Source organism: Ailuropoda melanoleuca, chromosome X (assembly GCF_002007445.2).
Source record: "Ailuropoda melanoleuca isolate Jingjing chromosome X, ASM200744v2, whole genome shotgun sequence".
Classification (NCBI taxonomy): domain Eukaryota; kingdom Metazoa; phylum Chordata; class Mammalia; order Carnivora; family Ursidae; genus Ailuropoda; species Ailuropoda melanoleuca.
In genome coordinates, this window is record NC_048238.1 from 84,645,673 (window position 1) to 84,662,853 (window position 17,181).

Here is a 17,181-nt window from a genome sequence, read left to right on the forward strand (position 1 = left end):
CATACTAAAAATATATATAATATATATATATATTCATTGTTTATCTGAAATTCAAAGTTAACTGGATATCCTGTATTTTTGCTTGCTAAACCTGGCAAGCCCACGAAAACATTAACAAGATGCCATGAGGCTTGCCTGGGTTCACGGTGGTCGGTAAGCACCGATCCATTCGGTTGTCTCAGGGAACAAATACCATTCCCACCAAAAAAATTGCTTAGATTAATAAGCAGGTAGCAACCAAACACACGGAATAATCTTGACCCTTTGAGGAACCCGTAACCGACGCAACTGCTACAAACGCTGCCTTGATTGATTACCCCACCCCCTTCATTCTTCTCTTCCTGCAGCTAGAATGATTGTTTTATCTCTTCTTCCTTCTCTAGTCCCGCCCTTCCAGCTCTCCTCTCTGGAGGGGAATCTGTAGCCCAAAAAGGGCCGGCAAAAGCGCCGACGTGTTCAGAGGAGCGGAAGTAGTCAAATTTCATTGAGAACCGTAAAGTGCAGCTGGCTGTCTCCCTTTCCGGATAACGACAACAGTTCCGACTGTCAGTGCTGGCCTTCCTCGTGTTAAGAGGATCTGCCGGACCCTTGCTAATTTATTTTTTTCCCATTCCGGGCCCTTCCCTATCGTCGCCCCCTTCACCTTGGATCATGTTCAAGAAGTAAGGACATGTTGTGGCCCTCATCGGCTGCTCACAAAGGTGGTGGGGGTGGGGGTGGGGAAGAGGGCGAGAGCAAAGATCCTCTTTCTCTCTCCCCCGCCCCTGCCATCCTTACTCCCTGAGGTCTTCTATAGTACTATGTTCTCACTCGCAACTTGCAACACTGTAACCTTTTCATCCGTAATCTTCAAACGGGTTTTGATCCTCCCACCCTCATTTTCTTTTTCCTTACCCCTCTTTCTCTTTTGCACTCTCTCCCAATCCTATCCCTATTCTTAGGGTTCTACCAATCACATCCTTGGACTGTGATTTAAGGGTAAAGCCTTTTTAGCTGAGAGGAGAGCCCTGCACTCACTGCCATATGTTTATTAGTTATGAACCGAATAAGGGAAGGCTTGACTTCCTGGGTCATGGGAGTGAAGGAGTCGGGGTGACAGGAAGCAAGCGGCCTGTCATGCCTATTGCCTAGTTGCCAGATTAACCTTGGCTTGAAAATAGCGTGATTGCCCCATAGGCTATTAAGTGTAAGGAAGACAAAAATTCTTTGGGAACCTGGCTAGTGGGTCTACCTTCCAGACTTGGTAGACGCAAAAAGCAAAGGGGGAACATGGGCAAAGGAAGGTGGGTTTTGTGCATGAAATTTTGAACAAAAATAAATAGGGATCTTAGAAATGATCGTCATCATCACTTAAAAAAAAATCTAAGCAGATTACTTAGCCTAGCAGGGGCCAGTTTTCTGTGTTATATTTGGGTTGTTCTTTTGTGTCTTAGCGCCTGAGGGTTTTTTTGTTTTGTTTTACTTTTGTTTTTTCACACAGGTTTTGTTATAGGTGGGAATCTGTGTCTTCCTGTGTAGAATTGAGTAGGGTTTTCCAGGAAAGGCATTTGTGTAGCTGATGACAGATTATAATGTGAAATACGTCTCATATCCTCCCCCCCGCCCCCCATTGTGTATACATGACAGTTTAATATTGTATAGAGACACTGGTTTGTGCTGGGCAGAATTAAAGGGAAATATTTTAAAAAACAATTTATTTCATAATTATTTTAGACATCTAAATACTTACTTGGGAATAGATGACAATTAAAACAATACTTTTAGGTATTTTGATATGTCTGCTTAGAAATGCCTTTTTTCTTGCAAAAATCATTTGACAGATTTGATGAAAAAGAAAATGTGTCCAACTGCATCCAGTTGAAAACCTCAGTTATAAAGGGTATTAAAAACCAATTGATAGAACAATTTCCAGGTATTGAACCATGGCTTAATCAAATCATGCCTAAGAAAGATCCTGTCAAAATAGTGCGATGGTAAGTCTTTATTTTTCTCTATATAAAGCTCAGAGTAGCTGAATAGTGTATGATTAGATTGCACTCATAATAAATGGAATTATTTTCACATTAACCATCGGTAAATTAATTACGGGAGCAGATAAATAGAATAACTCTAAAACATCAATATTTGTATTTTCAAGTGTTTCTCTATGTTCCTGAAAAATGTGGCTTTGTGTACTGATTGTTTTATTAAAGTGTTAAGTGTTTTTATTCAGACATGAATTTAATTTATTTCAGTTTGTACTGTAGATATTTGTTTTATTGAATTATCTAACAATGAAATTAAAATAATAAAATGTGAAATAAAATTGTAGTAGGTCATATTTTTCTTTTTTTTCTCTACTGGACTGGTATGGTAGGTGAAGCAATTTAAACAATGTTTTTTTGTGTGGATATTTAATGAAATTAAAAAGAGGTTACTGTATCTTTGTATATATATGTTTCATATTTTTTGTTACTTAAAGGATGTTTGGCATATTCATTTTTAAAAGAAAATATCTAACTTGGTACTTTGTGACATTTGTCTTACAGCCATGAACATATAGAAATCCTTACAGTAAATGGAGAATTACTATTTTTTAGACAAAGAGAAGGGCCTTTTTATCCAACCCTAAGGTTACTTCACAAATGTAAGTCTCGTTAGAAAATATGTATTTGGGGATATGAAAAGATACAAAAGGAGTTGAAAGTGACTTCTGGTAGTTAACTTATTTATTAATACTAGGTGATAGGGAGTATAAAACTAAAATGAATCCCCATCTTGTGGTAAATCTGAAAAATGCAAATTTTCTCATTATGCATTCCAGAAAGGCCAAGAAAGAACATTCATTCATTCAGCAAATATTTATTGAACTTACCATGTGTCAGGCACTGAGCTAGCTACTTGAGAATATGATGGGAAGTGAAGGCAGACATTGTTCCTGTCCCTATGAAGCTAACAGTCCAGTTGGAAGAATAGACAACAATTAGGTAATTACACGGATGCATATTCGCAAACTATGATAAGTGCTGTGAGCGCTTCCTTCTTTTAAATTTGTATCTAGATTTGCCTCATAGAGATAACTCTATATAAGGGAAAGCACTGGCTAATTGTGGGAGTCCCAGTTATTGTTAGTTGAGTGCCAAGGTCAGGTGTTATGAAACGAAATAATGTTTATTACATATTTAACATTTGTATATTGTTAGATTGAGTACATTACAAAAGACAATCCAAAGAATATACAATCCTCACGCACAAGAGGTTTTCAACTGTGAAGTTAAAATTTCTGCTTTTCAAACCAGTATATTTCTGGCATTCTAGCCAAGAGGCAGAAAGGAAGGGAGCAACTGGAGGGCTCTGTAGATAGTAGTGGTAACTTGATGAGTTTGGTTTTTGGTAAGAAGAGATCAATTTTGAGTTACCTGGTGGAGTGGAGGTCTGGAGCAGTAAGGCAAGTCTTAAAAGGGGTGAAGCGTTTTAATATTTAGAAAGGGTTATTTACAGTTGCTTGATTAAGTATTGATTTCCTCAGGTTAAAAAAGTACAATGGAGAGAAACCGAGTCCTGATGCAATGGGAAAAGTTTAAAATGAAAATATTTTGGTGACTTTAGGACATTTTGATGACATTAATTCCTACTTAACTAAGAGGACAAAGACAAAATAGTCAAATGTATTGCATGAATCTCGATTGGATCCTGGTTTGAAAAACAAAATTCAAGCCCTCCTCCACTGCCTCAAAAGATATAAAACACTTTCTTAGACTCTTGGGGGGGAATTTGAATATGGTTTGGCTATAAGACAATATTGTGGAACTATTATTAAATTTTTAGGTATGATAATAGTATTGTGGTTATGTAGGAGAATGACTTTATTTTTAGGTGATATGTACTTATTTATAGTGAAGCATTATATCTGAAAATTCAAATGGTGGAGGACAAACTGTGTGTGCATAAATAGATAAAGCAACTAGAGCAAAGGGTTCATGAACTGTTGTTCAATCTAAATGGGTGGGGTCCAAGTGTTCATTGAACTATTCTTATGGTTTTCCTGTATGTTAAGCCTTTGCATAATAAGTTGGAAGAGAAAAATGTTCCTATTTAATAATATTTTGCTGGGAACCCACCTTTTGGGATATCCTAAAGTTACTGATGTGCAAGAAGCAGGGTAATATGGTGGTTAAAAGCATACTTGGAGTTAGGTACTCCTGGGTTCAATTCCCAGTGCATGTCATTTTTGCCAAGCCACTTAAACAGGTCAAGTCACTTAACTTGTTTAAGCTTTATTGCCTTATCTTTATTTTTTTAAAGATTTTATTTATTTGTCAGAGAGAGAGAGCACAGGCAGGGGGAGCAGCAGGCAGAGGGAGAAGCAGGCTCCCTGCCGGGCAAGGAGCCCCATGTGGGACTACGTTCCAGGACTGTGAGATCACAACCTGAGCCGAAGGCTGACTGCTCACCGACTGAGCCACCCAGGCATCCCTACTGCCTTATCTTTAAAAAAGAATGTATTGTCCCTGTGTCAGTCTCTGTGCTTAGTGCTGAGTCTCCTTGGAATCCTCTCCTTTTCCTTCTCCTCCTCCTCCTTCTCCCGCGTGCATGCTCATGTTTTCTCTCTCTCTCAGATAAATAAATAAATAAAAATTTTAATAAAAAGGATATATTGTATTATCTCCGAGGGTTGTGAGGATTAAATGAGACTGTGCACATAATGCATCTAACACAATGCTCGGAATACAGTAATGGCTCAGTGTATGATAGCCATTGTAATGATGTAGTAGTTGTTCAAAAAATGTCCACTACTATTACGTATTATCATCATCATCATGATCAGGATCATCATCACCATCATTATTACTAAAGGGCAGGTATTAACTAAGAAACAAATCGTGATTCATTCAGGTTCCTTTTTCAATAAGGTGTTTAAATTTGGAGCCATGTTTGGGGCGCCTGGGTGGCACAGCGGTTAAGCGTCTGCCTTCGGCTCAGGGCATGATACCGGCGTTAGGGGATCGAGCTCCACATCAGGCTCCTCTGCTATGAGCCTGCTTCTTCCTCTCCCACTCCCCCTGCTTGTGTTCCCTCTCTCGCTGGCTGCCTCTATCTCTGTCAAATAAATAAATAAAATCTTAAAAATAAAAAATTTGGAGCCATGTTTAATTTGTAGTCTCAGTAGGAAGAAGACTTACTTGTTCTCTGACTAGTGGGAAGGCTAGTGGTAAGACATTAAAGTGAATAAATTTTACCAGTTATTATTCCTGGAAAGTACTGAGAGGTCTAAAAAGTTTTGAATCCTGGGGCGCCTGGGTGGCTCAGTCGTTAAGCGTCTACCTTGGGCTCAGGGCGTGATCCCAGAGTCCCGGGATGGAGCCCCATATCAGGCTCCTCCGCTGGGAAGCCTGCTTCTTCCTCTCCCACTCCCCCTGCTTGTGTTCCCCTCTCTCGCTGGCTGTCTCTCTGTCAAATAAATAAATAAAATCTTTAAAAAAAAAGTTTTGAATCCTTCAGGGATCCTTTACTTCTTAGATTATGAACTATTAGTAGACACACATATACACACAAAAATAATTTTTTTGAGATTACAAAAGGAATTCATGTTCATTCTAGAGAGCTGGAAATACAGAAATGAAATCACCTGTATTTCCATGACCTAGGGATAACCATGGTTAGTATATCAGTGTATTTCTTTTTTTTTAAAATTTATTAGAGAGAACACAAGCAGGGGGAGGGGCAGAGGGAGAAGCAGACTCCCCGCTGAGCAGGGAACCCTATGCAGGGCTGGATCCCAGAACCTGGATATCATGACCTAGCTGAAGGCAGAACCTTAACCGACTGAGCCACCCAGGTGCCCCTATCGGGATATTTTCATCCAATTATTTTCTATGTTGTATGTGTGTATAAATGTATATATTTTTTCCTTTTTGAATTGGTCTCTTCATTAAATAGTTTTTAATTAATGGAGTTTCTTTTTTAGGACAGTTATAGGTTTACAGAAAAATGGAGCAGAAAGTACAGAGTTCCTATATACTGCCTACCACCCTTCCCTTCTTATTAACATCTTATATTGATGTAATGCATTTGTTATGATTGATGAACCAACATTCATACATTATTATTAACCAAAGTCCATAGTTTACATTAGGGTTCATTCTTTGCATTGTACATTCTGTGGGTTTTGCCAAATGCATAATGTTATATATCCACTGTTACAGTATCACTAGGTCCTATCATAGTACCATAAAATAGTTTCACTGCCTTAAAAATCCTCTGCTTCACCTCTTTACCTCCTCCCCCTCCCCTTCCCCTCAACCCCTAGCACCCACTGATCTCTTTGGTAGTTTTTAAAATTGTTTTTTCTCTTAATATTATATTATGAACATTTACTAGGGTATTATGTTGTCTCCAAAAATATGGTTCTATTTTATGTATACTATACATACCTTAAGTCATTTATATCTTTATTGTTGGACATTTAGGTTCATTCCAATTTATTTCTATTATAAAGAGTAGTACTGCAATGAATATATTTCTATCTAAATATATATCTCTAATTTTTCTTAGGATAAAGTCCTAGAAATAGAAATACTGAGTCAAAGAGTTTGAACCTTTTCAAGGCTGTTGATACATGTTGCCAAGTAGTCCTAAAGAAAGATTGAACCCAATTATAAGCCGCCTAGCAGTATATAAGAATGCCAGTTTTTCTACACTCTTGCTAGCACTGGAAATTATTTTTGTTAAAAATATTTACCAATGTGGGGACACCTGGGTGGCTCAGTTGGTTAAGCATCTGCCTTCAGCTCAGGTCATGATTCCAGGGTCCTGGGTTCAAGTCCTGCATTGGGCTCCTTGCTCAGAAGGGAGCCTGCTTCTCCCTCTGCCTGCTGCTCCCCCTGCTTGTGCTCAGCCCCCCCGACAAATAAATAAACAAAATCTTTTAAAAAATATTTACCAATTTGATAAGTGAAGGATGGCATTTTAGTTTTATTTTGCATCTGTCAGAATACTATAATTTGGGGAAATATTTGTTCATGTCCTTTGCCTTTTTCTGTTGAGTCATTAGTCTCATTAATTTATATAACATTTCTTTTCTTCTAGATCCTTTTATCCTGCCACATCAGCAGGTTGATAAAGGAGCCATCAAATTTGTACTCAGTGGAGCAAATATCATGTGTCCAGGCTTAACTTCTCCTGGAGCTAAACTTTACCCTGCTGCTGTAGATACGATTGTTGTATCCTTCCCAGGCTGTAACTGCTGAAAAATGTATTCACAGTATTTTTGTCATTACTGAAAGATCTGTCGTCCAAGAGAAGATTAGATGTACTTTTTTGGAAGTTACTGTTATCTCATACCTTTCTAGTTACATTTCAAGATGTGGGTAAGAACATCATTTCTAAATGAGACTAAATTATGTCCCATCTTAGAAGTTAAATGGGAACAAGTAATAAAAGAGTCCCAGCTGCATTTCAGCCTAGTTATGGCCCAGTGTTATCGGACTCAGGACACAGTATAAAACGTGATTGTTGGGGCGTTGGGTGGCTCAGTCAGTTAAGCGTCTGCCTTGGGCTCAGGTCATGGTCTCAGGATCAAGCCCCTTATCGGGCTCCCTGCTCAGTGGGCAGTCTGCTTCTCCCTCTGCCTCCCCCCCCAACCCCGCTTGTGCTTTCTGTCTTGCTTGCTCACTCTCTCAAATAAATAAATAAAATCTTTAAAGAAAATAATAATAAAATTTGATTATTAATGGAGAGAATATGTATGATATGATTGGATCACTTCTTTGGACATCAGCTTGCTAGTTTTACTGTTGGCTTACCCATATACACTGGAGTAAACACTCAAAATGAGAAAGAGCTTAGGTACCAGGTCGACTATTAGAAGTGGGTAGTGGGAAATATGGACAATTCCCAACTTTCATTTTAAAGTTCATTTTTAAGTTGGCTGTTGGGGCCTCAACATATTTTCTCAAAGAGAAATATTTAAGTTTCAGGTAGTCCTTAAAACTGATGATGTGTTTGGACTTGTGCATTATTTTCATTTCTACAGTGGTGGTTAGCTGTATTCTAGATGAACTAGGTTTTTGCCAACAATCTGGATGGGAGGTTATCTTCTCTTTTGTCATAGATAAAGTGGCCATTTGCTTCAGGTTGAGAAAATACTTGGTAGGAATAGGGAAATCGCTGTGAAGTGGGAAGGCCATTGGAGTGGGTTTAAGAGTGTGTCCTGTACTCAAAAGGACAGTATCGTCTGTTGTGGCAGTTACATTTAAGGGTATTATAAAGTGTATGTTTATATCTTAGGAACAGCTTATACTGACATAGATACCAGTCACATAATAGGTGCTCAAATATTTTTGGAGCATCGAATAAATGTATGAAGTGAAAGTGAGATGGAGAAAATGGAGAATAGTATTCTGTGAGGACAGGTTTTTTTATATGTTTATGATTTTTCTAAGTGTCGTAGGTTAATAGTTCTGGAGTTTCCCTTAAATGGAAAAATTTCCTAGTCCCTAGCCTTTGCTTTTTAACTAACTTTTCTTTTGAAATAATTATAGACTTTTAAACAGTTGCAAAACTAGTGCAGAGAGATACTGTGTACCCTTGAACTTTTACTTTGTAAAATATGTACTGCAATGTTTAACATTCTATTTTAAAAAGATTTTATTTATTTGAGAGAGAGAGTGTACGTGAGAGAGCACAAGCTAGGGTAGAGGCAGAGGCAGAGGGAGAAGCAGATTCCATGCTGAGCAGAGAGCCCCATGCAGGGCTTGATCTCAGGACCCCGGGATCATGAACTGAGCTGAAGGCAGACGCTTAACAGATTGAACCACCCAGGTGCCCTGCAGTGTTTAACATTCTAAACACTGCAAATGATAACCAAGAACATTTTGGTTGTTCTAGAAAGGTTGAAACTTACACTGGGTTCTTAAAGATAGATTGGGGGGGCGCCTGGGTGGCACAGAGGTTGGGCGTCTGCCTTCGGCTCAGGGCGTGATCCTGGCGTTGTGGGATCGATCCCCACATCGGGCTCCTCCGCTGTGAGCCTGCTTCTTCCTCTCCCACTCCCCCTGCTTGTGTTCCCTCTCTGGCTGGCTGTCTCTATCTCTGTCAAATAAATAATGAAAATCTTTTAAAAAAAAAGATAGATTGGGGATATAATTATTATTTTAATGTATCTATTACATAAAACCACCATTCAGTGACTAAAACATTAGAACAATTCATATTTATTTATTTCACAGTTTTTTTTTAAAGATTTTTATTTATTTATTTGACAGAGATAGAGACAGCCAGCGAGAGAGGGAACACAAGCAGGGGGAGTGGGAGAGGAAGAAGCAGGCTCACAGTGGAGGAGCCTGACGTGGGGCTCGATCCCATAGCGTCGGGATCACGCCCTGAGCCGAAGGCAGACGCTTAACCGCTGTGCCACCCAGGCGCCCCTATTTCACAGTTTTTTTAAAAGATTTTATTTATTTGACAGAACACAAGTGGGGAGTCGGAGAGGGAGAAGCAGGCTTCTCGCTGAGCAGGGAGCCTGATGAGGGGCTTGATCCCAGGACCCTGGGATCACGACCTGAGCCAAAGGCAGACATCCAATGACTGAGCCACCCAGACACCCCTATTTCACAGTTTTCAGTACTTACATGCAAGAAATTTTATCTCCTTTTTTGCATGACTTATTTTGGTTTTGTTGGCATTGGGTTATAGTACTAGCATTTAACTTAATAACCAAGAGTAATAATTAGATTCATTCATTTAGCATTTATTGAATATATACAGTGTGCCTACAGACCCTGCTAGGTCCCTGTTCTCAAGGAGTGTTGGTGGTCTGGGTGAGGATACAAGATGTGTTCAAAGTGGCTTTACCATTAATGTGATCATTGTTTGACACCCCCTTTCTAAGGCATTTTGATAGTTTTCTTAGCTGTGTGTTTTCAGGCAATCATGGCAGAAGGAAAACAGCATGCTCTGTGTGTTGGAGTCATGAAGATGTCTGCAGAAGATATGTAAGTCTCATGTTAGTCCCTCTTAGCTTTTGAGATATGAGTAACCTACTCAGGAAGCGTCAGAATTACAGGTGAAATTTGCTCTCATTCATACCACATCTTACAAATATTTAAACACAGAAGCCTCATTTCTGATTTTTTCCTAACACTTGGGAAGCCATTGAAACCTATTTTGTCTCCGGGATTGCATTCTTTCTTAAGCACTCTGAAAAGGACTGTGTGCCAACACAGCTGTTTTATATGTATGTATGTGGTATTTTGGGAACTTCTTATTTAGTGTGATTTAAATTGGGTGGGAGGAAAGATGTTTTGCTGTTAGTTGTTTTTATTTTTTAATTTTTAAAAAAGATTTATTTATTTTTTTAGAGAAAGAAAGAGCAAGGGGAGGAACAGAGAGAGAGGGAGAGAGAATCCTTGAGCAGACTTCCCACTGAGCACGGATCATGACCTGAGCCAAAATCAAGAGTCAGCCTCTTAACTGACTGAGCCACCCAGGCGCTCCACTGTTAGTTTTTAAAACAGTGACATAGTTCAGTACCACACAGTGTTTATCTTCTATTTTGGCCTGGTGGTATAGAATATTAAGGAAATATTAAAGATACATTACCAAAATATAGTCAGTATACTGAAAAACTTTGGAACTCTTTGATGACCAAATTATTCCTGTTAATTTTGTTTCATGGTTAAGTGTAACACTTTGATGTTCTCCTGGTATGGTGACATCATTACTTTGTTTCTATAGACCAACTAGTTAGATCACTAGAATCACTTTAAGACAGGAACTACAGCAGAGTAATGTAGTTTAATGTAGTCAATAATGTTAATGTAATATAAATAAATTCCCTACATGTGGCTCAATAATTGCAAAATAGCAATGCACTTTGAATTATATTTACCATAAGTAAGCCTATAAAAATTCATAACAATATGTTTATATGCTTTTTTCCTTCTACAGTGAGAAAGTCAACAAAGGAATTGGCATTGAAAATATCCATTATTTAAATGATGGGCTGTGGCATATGAAGACATATAAATGAGCCTCGGAAGGAATGCACTTGGCTAAATATGGATATTGTGCTGTATCTGTGTTTGTGTCTATGTGTGACAGCATGAAGACAATACCTCTGTGGTTATGCTGAATAAATTCAAGATGCTAAAATTCTGTTAGCTTCAAAAATTATTTTAATTTTTCTTAAGTCAAGTTAAAATTGGGTAGCAAACTTGGACATTAAGAGGTGTCTGGTAAGTAATCAAACTCAGACAACTTGATGTCCTTTCTTAGGCTAATGATGTAAAATGAAGGGCAGGACTTGGTAAATGAACTTGATAGTATATGGCTGACCCCCAGAGAATCTGACTAGTTAATGGGGCTGGAAGCTAGACTGGGAATTTTCTCCCATTACCCCCTGGAAATGCCCCTTCTCTTTTGTGTATGTTTTTTGTTTCTTTGCTTGAGGTTGTTTTTAAACTTTTCATTATGGAAAATGCCAAGCATATGAAAGTATGTGGGGAATAGTATAGTGGACCTTTTCTGTGTCCATCACCCAGCTTCAATTCGTGGCAAATCTTACTTCGTCTGTATTTCATTTACTCCTTCTCACCCCACTCCCCGATTATTTTAAAGCAAATTCCAGATATATCATTTTATCCATACTTTAATATGTATCTTTAAAAGATGTGTTTTTTTAAAAAAAAACTATCAGCACACCTAAAATATCATCATCACACCTAAAAAATTTAACTGTTTCTTACTATGATCAAATATCTGGTTCAAATATGTGACAAGTGAACTTGATTGCCTCTTTTTAATTTTTTTTAAAGATTTTATTTATTTATTTGACAGAGAGAGACAGCCAGTGAGAGGGAACACAAGCAGGGGGAGTGGGAAAGGAAGAAGCAGGCTCCCAGTGGAGGAGCCTGATGTGGGGGCTCGATCCCAGAACGCCGGGATCATGCCCTGAGCCGAAGGCAGACGCTTAACGACTGAGCCACCCAGGCACCCCCTCTTTTTAATTTTTTTTAACCATTGGTTTGCTTGAAATTGGTCCCAGACAAGGTCCATATATGGCATTTGGTGGTTATTTGTTTAAGTCTGTTAAGTTAGAAGTTCTCCTTTTGTCTTTTCCCCTTTAAATTAATGATTGAAGAAATCTGGTTGTTTTGTCATACAATTTTTTCCCACATTCTGGATTTTGTCAGTAGTGTCGCTGTAAAGTAATTTAACTTGTTTTTATGTCCCCTGTGTAACCCATAAACAGACAGGCTTGATGAGATTCCGGTTGAATTTATTAAGTGCCCTGTCCCAAAGCTGGGTAAACTCATACTACACAGATGCTCAGAACTTTCAGATCTGGGTCCCCACTGTATTCCCCAAAGAATGTGTATCTCCTATCATAAGTGGCACATGAAGGCCATGGACCTATTTCAGTAAGAACAGTAAGCTGTTTTTGGAATTAAACGAGAATTAAACAGGAATTTATATAGTGACAGTGGGTATTTCTTCTTAATAACCTTGCTGTTCTAGTGTCTCAGTCATTTTCATTTGGTTGTTTACAAATATATGATGTGATTTTATTTTTCAGATGGATACAGACATTTACAAGATTGTGGTGACCCGTGTTACAGTTAGAAGTTGGTGAGAAAGGTGAGGGTAAAAAGAGATCATTTGGCTGGCTGTTGCAGGTGGGCCCCCAAGATATAACATAGGTGAAGGTTATTGATCTGGGGTCTGACCCTCAGACTGAGGAACTATTTCCCATTAATGAAACTTGTAAGACTTGAGGAGTCCCACATTAGAATGGAAATGTGTTAATTTATAGTGATAAGTCTGCTTAGGGTACACAATTAGTAAACAGGAAGTTTCTTGGTGAACGTGGATAAGAGTAAAGGAAGGTTGAAATTTGGGGGAATATTTCATCTGGGCTGGCATAAGGCTTAGAGAATTTTTCCTACGTCACTGTTAATTAGAATGCTATGTCTGCCACGATCTTTCTTTCCCAGCCTGTAGGAACCCTGATATTTTACTTCCTATATAATTTTTAAGTTCTGTGTAGCATATTTGCCTTTGTTGTGACAGTTATATCCTATAACTTAGTATATTGTTATATTTGACTATTGATTCCTAATTGATGAAAATATAGTCTCATCAGTGACCCATTTATAAATCATCTTTCAGGGTAGGTTTCTTCAACAGTCTCATTTAATGCAGACTTACTGGTTTCAAATTCAGATGTCTCTCCATTTGAGGGATGAGACACCCTATTTGAGGCCTGTAGCACCTTACATTCTTAAAAAGAGAATATCTGAGTCATTGATGTCAAAAACAAACTCTGGGGGCGCCTGGGTGGCACAGCGGTTAGGCGTCTGCCTTCGGCTCAGGGTGTGATCCCGGCGTTCTGGGATCGAGCCCCACGTCAGGCTCCTCTGCTGTGAGCCTGCTTCTTCCTCTCCCCCTCCCCCTGCTTGTGTTACCTCTCTCACTGGCTGTCTCTGTCTCTGTCAAATAAATAAATAAAATCTTTAAAAAAACAAACAAACAAACAAACTCTGAACCTCTATTTTTGGTACTAAGTTAATGTTAATTGACCAAGATTGCCTCTGGAGTGTTAGCAATGAAAAACAAAGCACACATATATTAGAGAAGTTAAAATATTTAATTGCCTGGTTTCTGAAAGAATTTATCATTATTTCTAACCACTGTTAACAGTGGGTGTAGGGAACACTTTAAAAATATTTAACATCATCATCTGTGCTTGTTTTTCCTACTATCTGAGGTATAGTGACTCTGTTGCCTTGGTGATGTGGACTAAATACGTATGTTTTCTCCTTCCCCTGGGTCTGAGGCCTCCTTCCCCTCAGGTCATGGTGTTAGTCAGGGATGTCACTCTACACTGGGAGCCTGGTCAGTTTCTCAACATTAGGTCATGCAGGAAAGCCAATTCAAAGAGGTTAAACTAGCATCTTAGCCTCCTGAGGTCTTATGCTTCAAGGAAACCTAGTCTACCCACATTCCTGAGAGTAGGAACACAGGGAGAGTCTGTTTTCTCTCAGGCAATGTGTTTTCAGTTCATTTTTAGTTTCAAAATTAACTTCGTGTCAAGCCAGCCTACAATCTAGCCATTTCTATGTATCGGACATACTCAGCCAAGGTCAGTTCAGCTCAATGAACATTTATTTTTTTTTAAAGATATTATTTATTTATTTGACAGAGAGCACAAGCAGGGGGAGCAGCAGGCAGAGGGAGAGGGAGAAGCAGGGAGGCCGCTGAGCGGGGAGCCCGATGGGGGGCTCGATCCCATGACCCCAGGATCACGACCTAAACCAAAGGAAGACGCTTAACTGACTGAGCCACCCAGGCGCCCCTCAGTGAACATTTATTGAATACCTACTAGGTTCTAGGTGATGTGGCACAAAGATGAATAATACACAAGTGGCCCTTGCCCTTAAGGAGCTTCCAGGCTAGTGAGTAAATTTACATTTTTAAAAATGTGGGTAATGGTGACAGCCCAATACCGAGTTATAAAGCCACTGGGAAGTTACTAATACGTTTCCAATTTTGGTCACCAAAATTTGCAAATTACACATGAGCTAAATATAAAAATATTCTTTAGATTGTATCCAATGTGAGGAGGTTAAAAACATCCAGATGTCTTGGAGTTGCAATTATTTGGCATTTCAACTCAGATGGTTGTTCCATTGTGCAGTAATAGGAAGGCCTGATAAGCCCTCTTCTAGCAGACTATTACAGTGGTTTGGTGGTGTTCTGTTGGCAGCTGCATTTTTCTTTTCTTTTTTCTTTTTCTTTTTTTTTAATGTTCTGGACCCAAAACAGACAGTTGGATTTATCCCAGGGATAGTCATGAACATTTCCAATTCAAGGGATTTGATAGTCCCCAAACAGAAGGTCATATGGCATTTGTCAAATAATGATTACACCCAGCCAAGTTCTTCCTTTGGATACAAATCAGCTACTGAGGATACAGTATTTCTAAGCATAGTACTTAAAAAAATGTAAGAATGACAAATGACTCAGTTTGCACAGGTATTTCATCATGATAAATATTTTACTTTTTTGTTGTTCTTGAGAATACTAATAATGTAGCAATTATATGTTAATGGGAATATGAATTGAATGTATGCCCAAGCAAAATGTGGTAAATATTTTAACTCTGTTTATCTAGGTTCCTTAATTTTGAGAATATCTCTGTCAAGGCTCTTCACGAAACTCAAAATGTTCCAATTTCTAAAGGAGTATCCACTAGAACTGATTTATAATGAAAGGAAAAAAATGAAAATGTATGCATCTTATGTCGATATAACCATCACTTCTGAGGTCTCAAGCAATCAGAAACTTACTCAAGTTATTAACCTGTAAGACTTAGGCCATTAAAGTATATTTGGAAAGCCCTTCACAACACTTACGTTTAGAATGTTACTAGTTGTATTAAGGGAGTAAAAATTAGATGAAATATAATTGTTCTTAATATCCCAGCCTCTCAGCAATAGTTCCTAAAGAAATCATGCCTGTCAACATGGAGGCTGATGCATGTAAATGTATACTTTGTATTATATGTTTTTATATTTTATATGTATACTTTATTATACTTTTTATAACAGGTAAAAGAACGACTACATATAATAAACTATAACACTAATTTGTTTAATATTGTATTAAAACTAATTAAGCACTTGTAAAGGACGACAGCTCCATCAGAACAGGAGTGAATGAATGTGATTGAAAACCAGTTTTTAATCTGTGTTGAGACTATTAGGCAGGCAGGTTGGTTGGTTGGTTGGTTGGTTTGCTTAAGAGGCTGGCCTCTTGGATAATATAATTTATGTATGGGAAAACATACAGGAGATGATTCACTGGAATTCTCCTAGTAATATCCTGTTGATCCAGACTACTTAGTACTATTAATATTTGCATCTTGGAGTGAAAAATGAAAGGACACCAAATTTTATCCTTGAACACTTTGAGAAATAAAAGATCAATTAGTGAAATAATTTCTAATTAAAACCCTAATTGTTACAGAGAATGACATGCTTCACTATTGTTCAGTTCTAATTAAATGGCTTATCTTACACATTTTAAAATATCATTTTAAAAGTAAAACAAATTATGATTTCCACATCCTATTTTTTATTGCTCTTGTTCCATTCCTCAATTTTAAAGTACTTTAATTTCAGCCAATATGTGAATAGAGGGGACTTTTGGGGCATAATCATTCACTCCCTTCAGGTTCATTGTAAATGTTCCCAGAACTCTACGGTAGGGGGAAATAACTGTAAATTTAAAAGATGCCAAGATTAGTTTTCTTTTCTTCTAATTTTAATTTTTTATCACAGGACATGATTGTGAAAGATAACTGTGAACTTTCATTTAATCTTCTGTGGCGAAATAAGTAATTTCTATTGATTTTCACAAGCATGTGAGCAAAAGACTTTTAATAAGCAATAAATCATGTAAGCACTTGCTTGGAGGAAGTGCCATTTCTCCAAACACAGGCCTTGAAAACAAATCAAATTCAGTTCCCTTTTTGCCTTGGGGAAAGCCGTATAGGGGAGACTTTTGAGGTCGGGCAATCTGTTTTTATTCTTCCCACTTTCTATTCAAAAGGGGACACTCTCTGTCTTTGTCATCATATGCTGGGGTTGTCCTTCTATGCTGATGCATGATGAAACTCTGAGGCTTGGAAACTTGCAAACTAATGAGATGATTTTGTGATGAAACTGCATGTTGGATTGATACTGCCCGTGAATGAGCTTAAATTTGAGACAACTTTTACAAGGAGCCATGCACTTTCTTCTAGATTTGCTTCCCTATCAGCAGGGCTTGAAATGTCTGTTTCTGCATACAGATGTCTTAACAATAATTTTTTGTCTCTCATGATCTGAAAGATTTTGTATGCATTTCTTGGTCTGGATTCTGTTTTCATCAGGTCCAGTGCTGGTGAACTCATTTCGTAAAGCCAAAATTCACTGTTCACTTAAACATCTGGACGAGATTGGGCAGGATGAGGAGGATGGGTGGAGAGTCCTTTTCTGCCCTGTAGGCTCTGGAAGGTTTCTTGGAGAGTTGACTTATCCAGGATTAGGAAGAAGTACGCTTTTGCCTGACTAAGGTATTTCTAAAAGTTGCGTGTGTAAGCATTTTAGATTGCACACAGTTCAACCTGAAGAGTATGTGAATATAGGGTAGAAACAG

The 17,181-nt window shown here is 38.2% G+C and overlaps 1 protein-coding gene across 1 annotated transcript; it reads left to right on the top strand.

The window, feature by feature from the left end:
- The first annotated feature begins 355 nt into the window (after positions 1-355).
- MCTS1 (MCTS1 re-initiation and release factor) lies at positions 356-11,133 on the top strand. The gene is made up of 6 exons (XM_002922546.4): positions 356-662; positions 1,821-1,973; positions 2,529-2,626; positions 7,069-7,202; positions 9,907-9,974; positions 10,930-11,133. Exons 1-6 carry the CDS (start codon positions 652-654, stop codon positions 11,009-11,011), a joined length of 546 nt encoding a protein of 181 aa, XP_002922592.1. The 5' UTR covers positions 356-651; the 3' UTR covers positions 11,012-11,133.
- Positions 11,134-17,181: the final 6,048 nt, after the last annotated feature.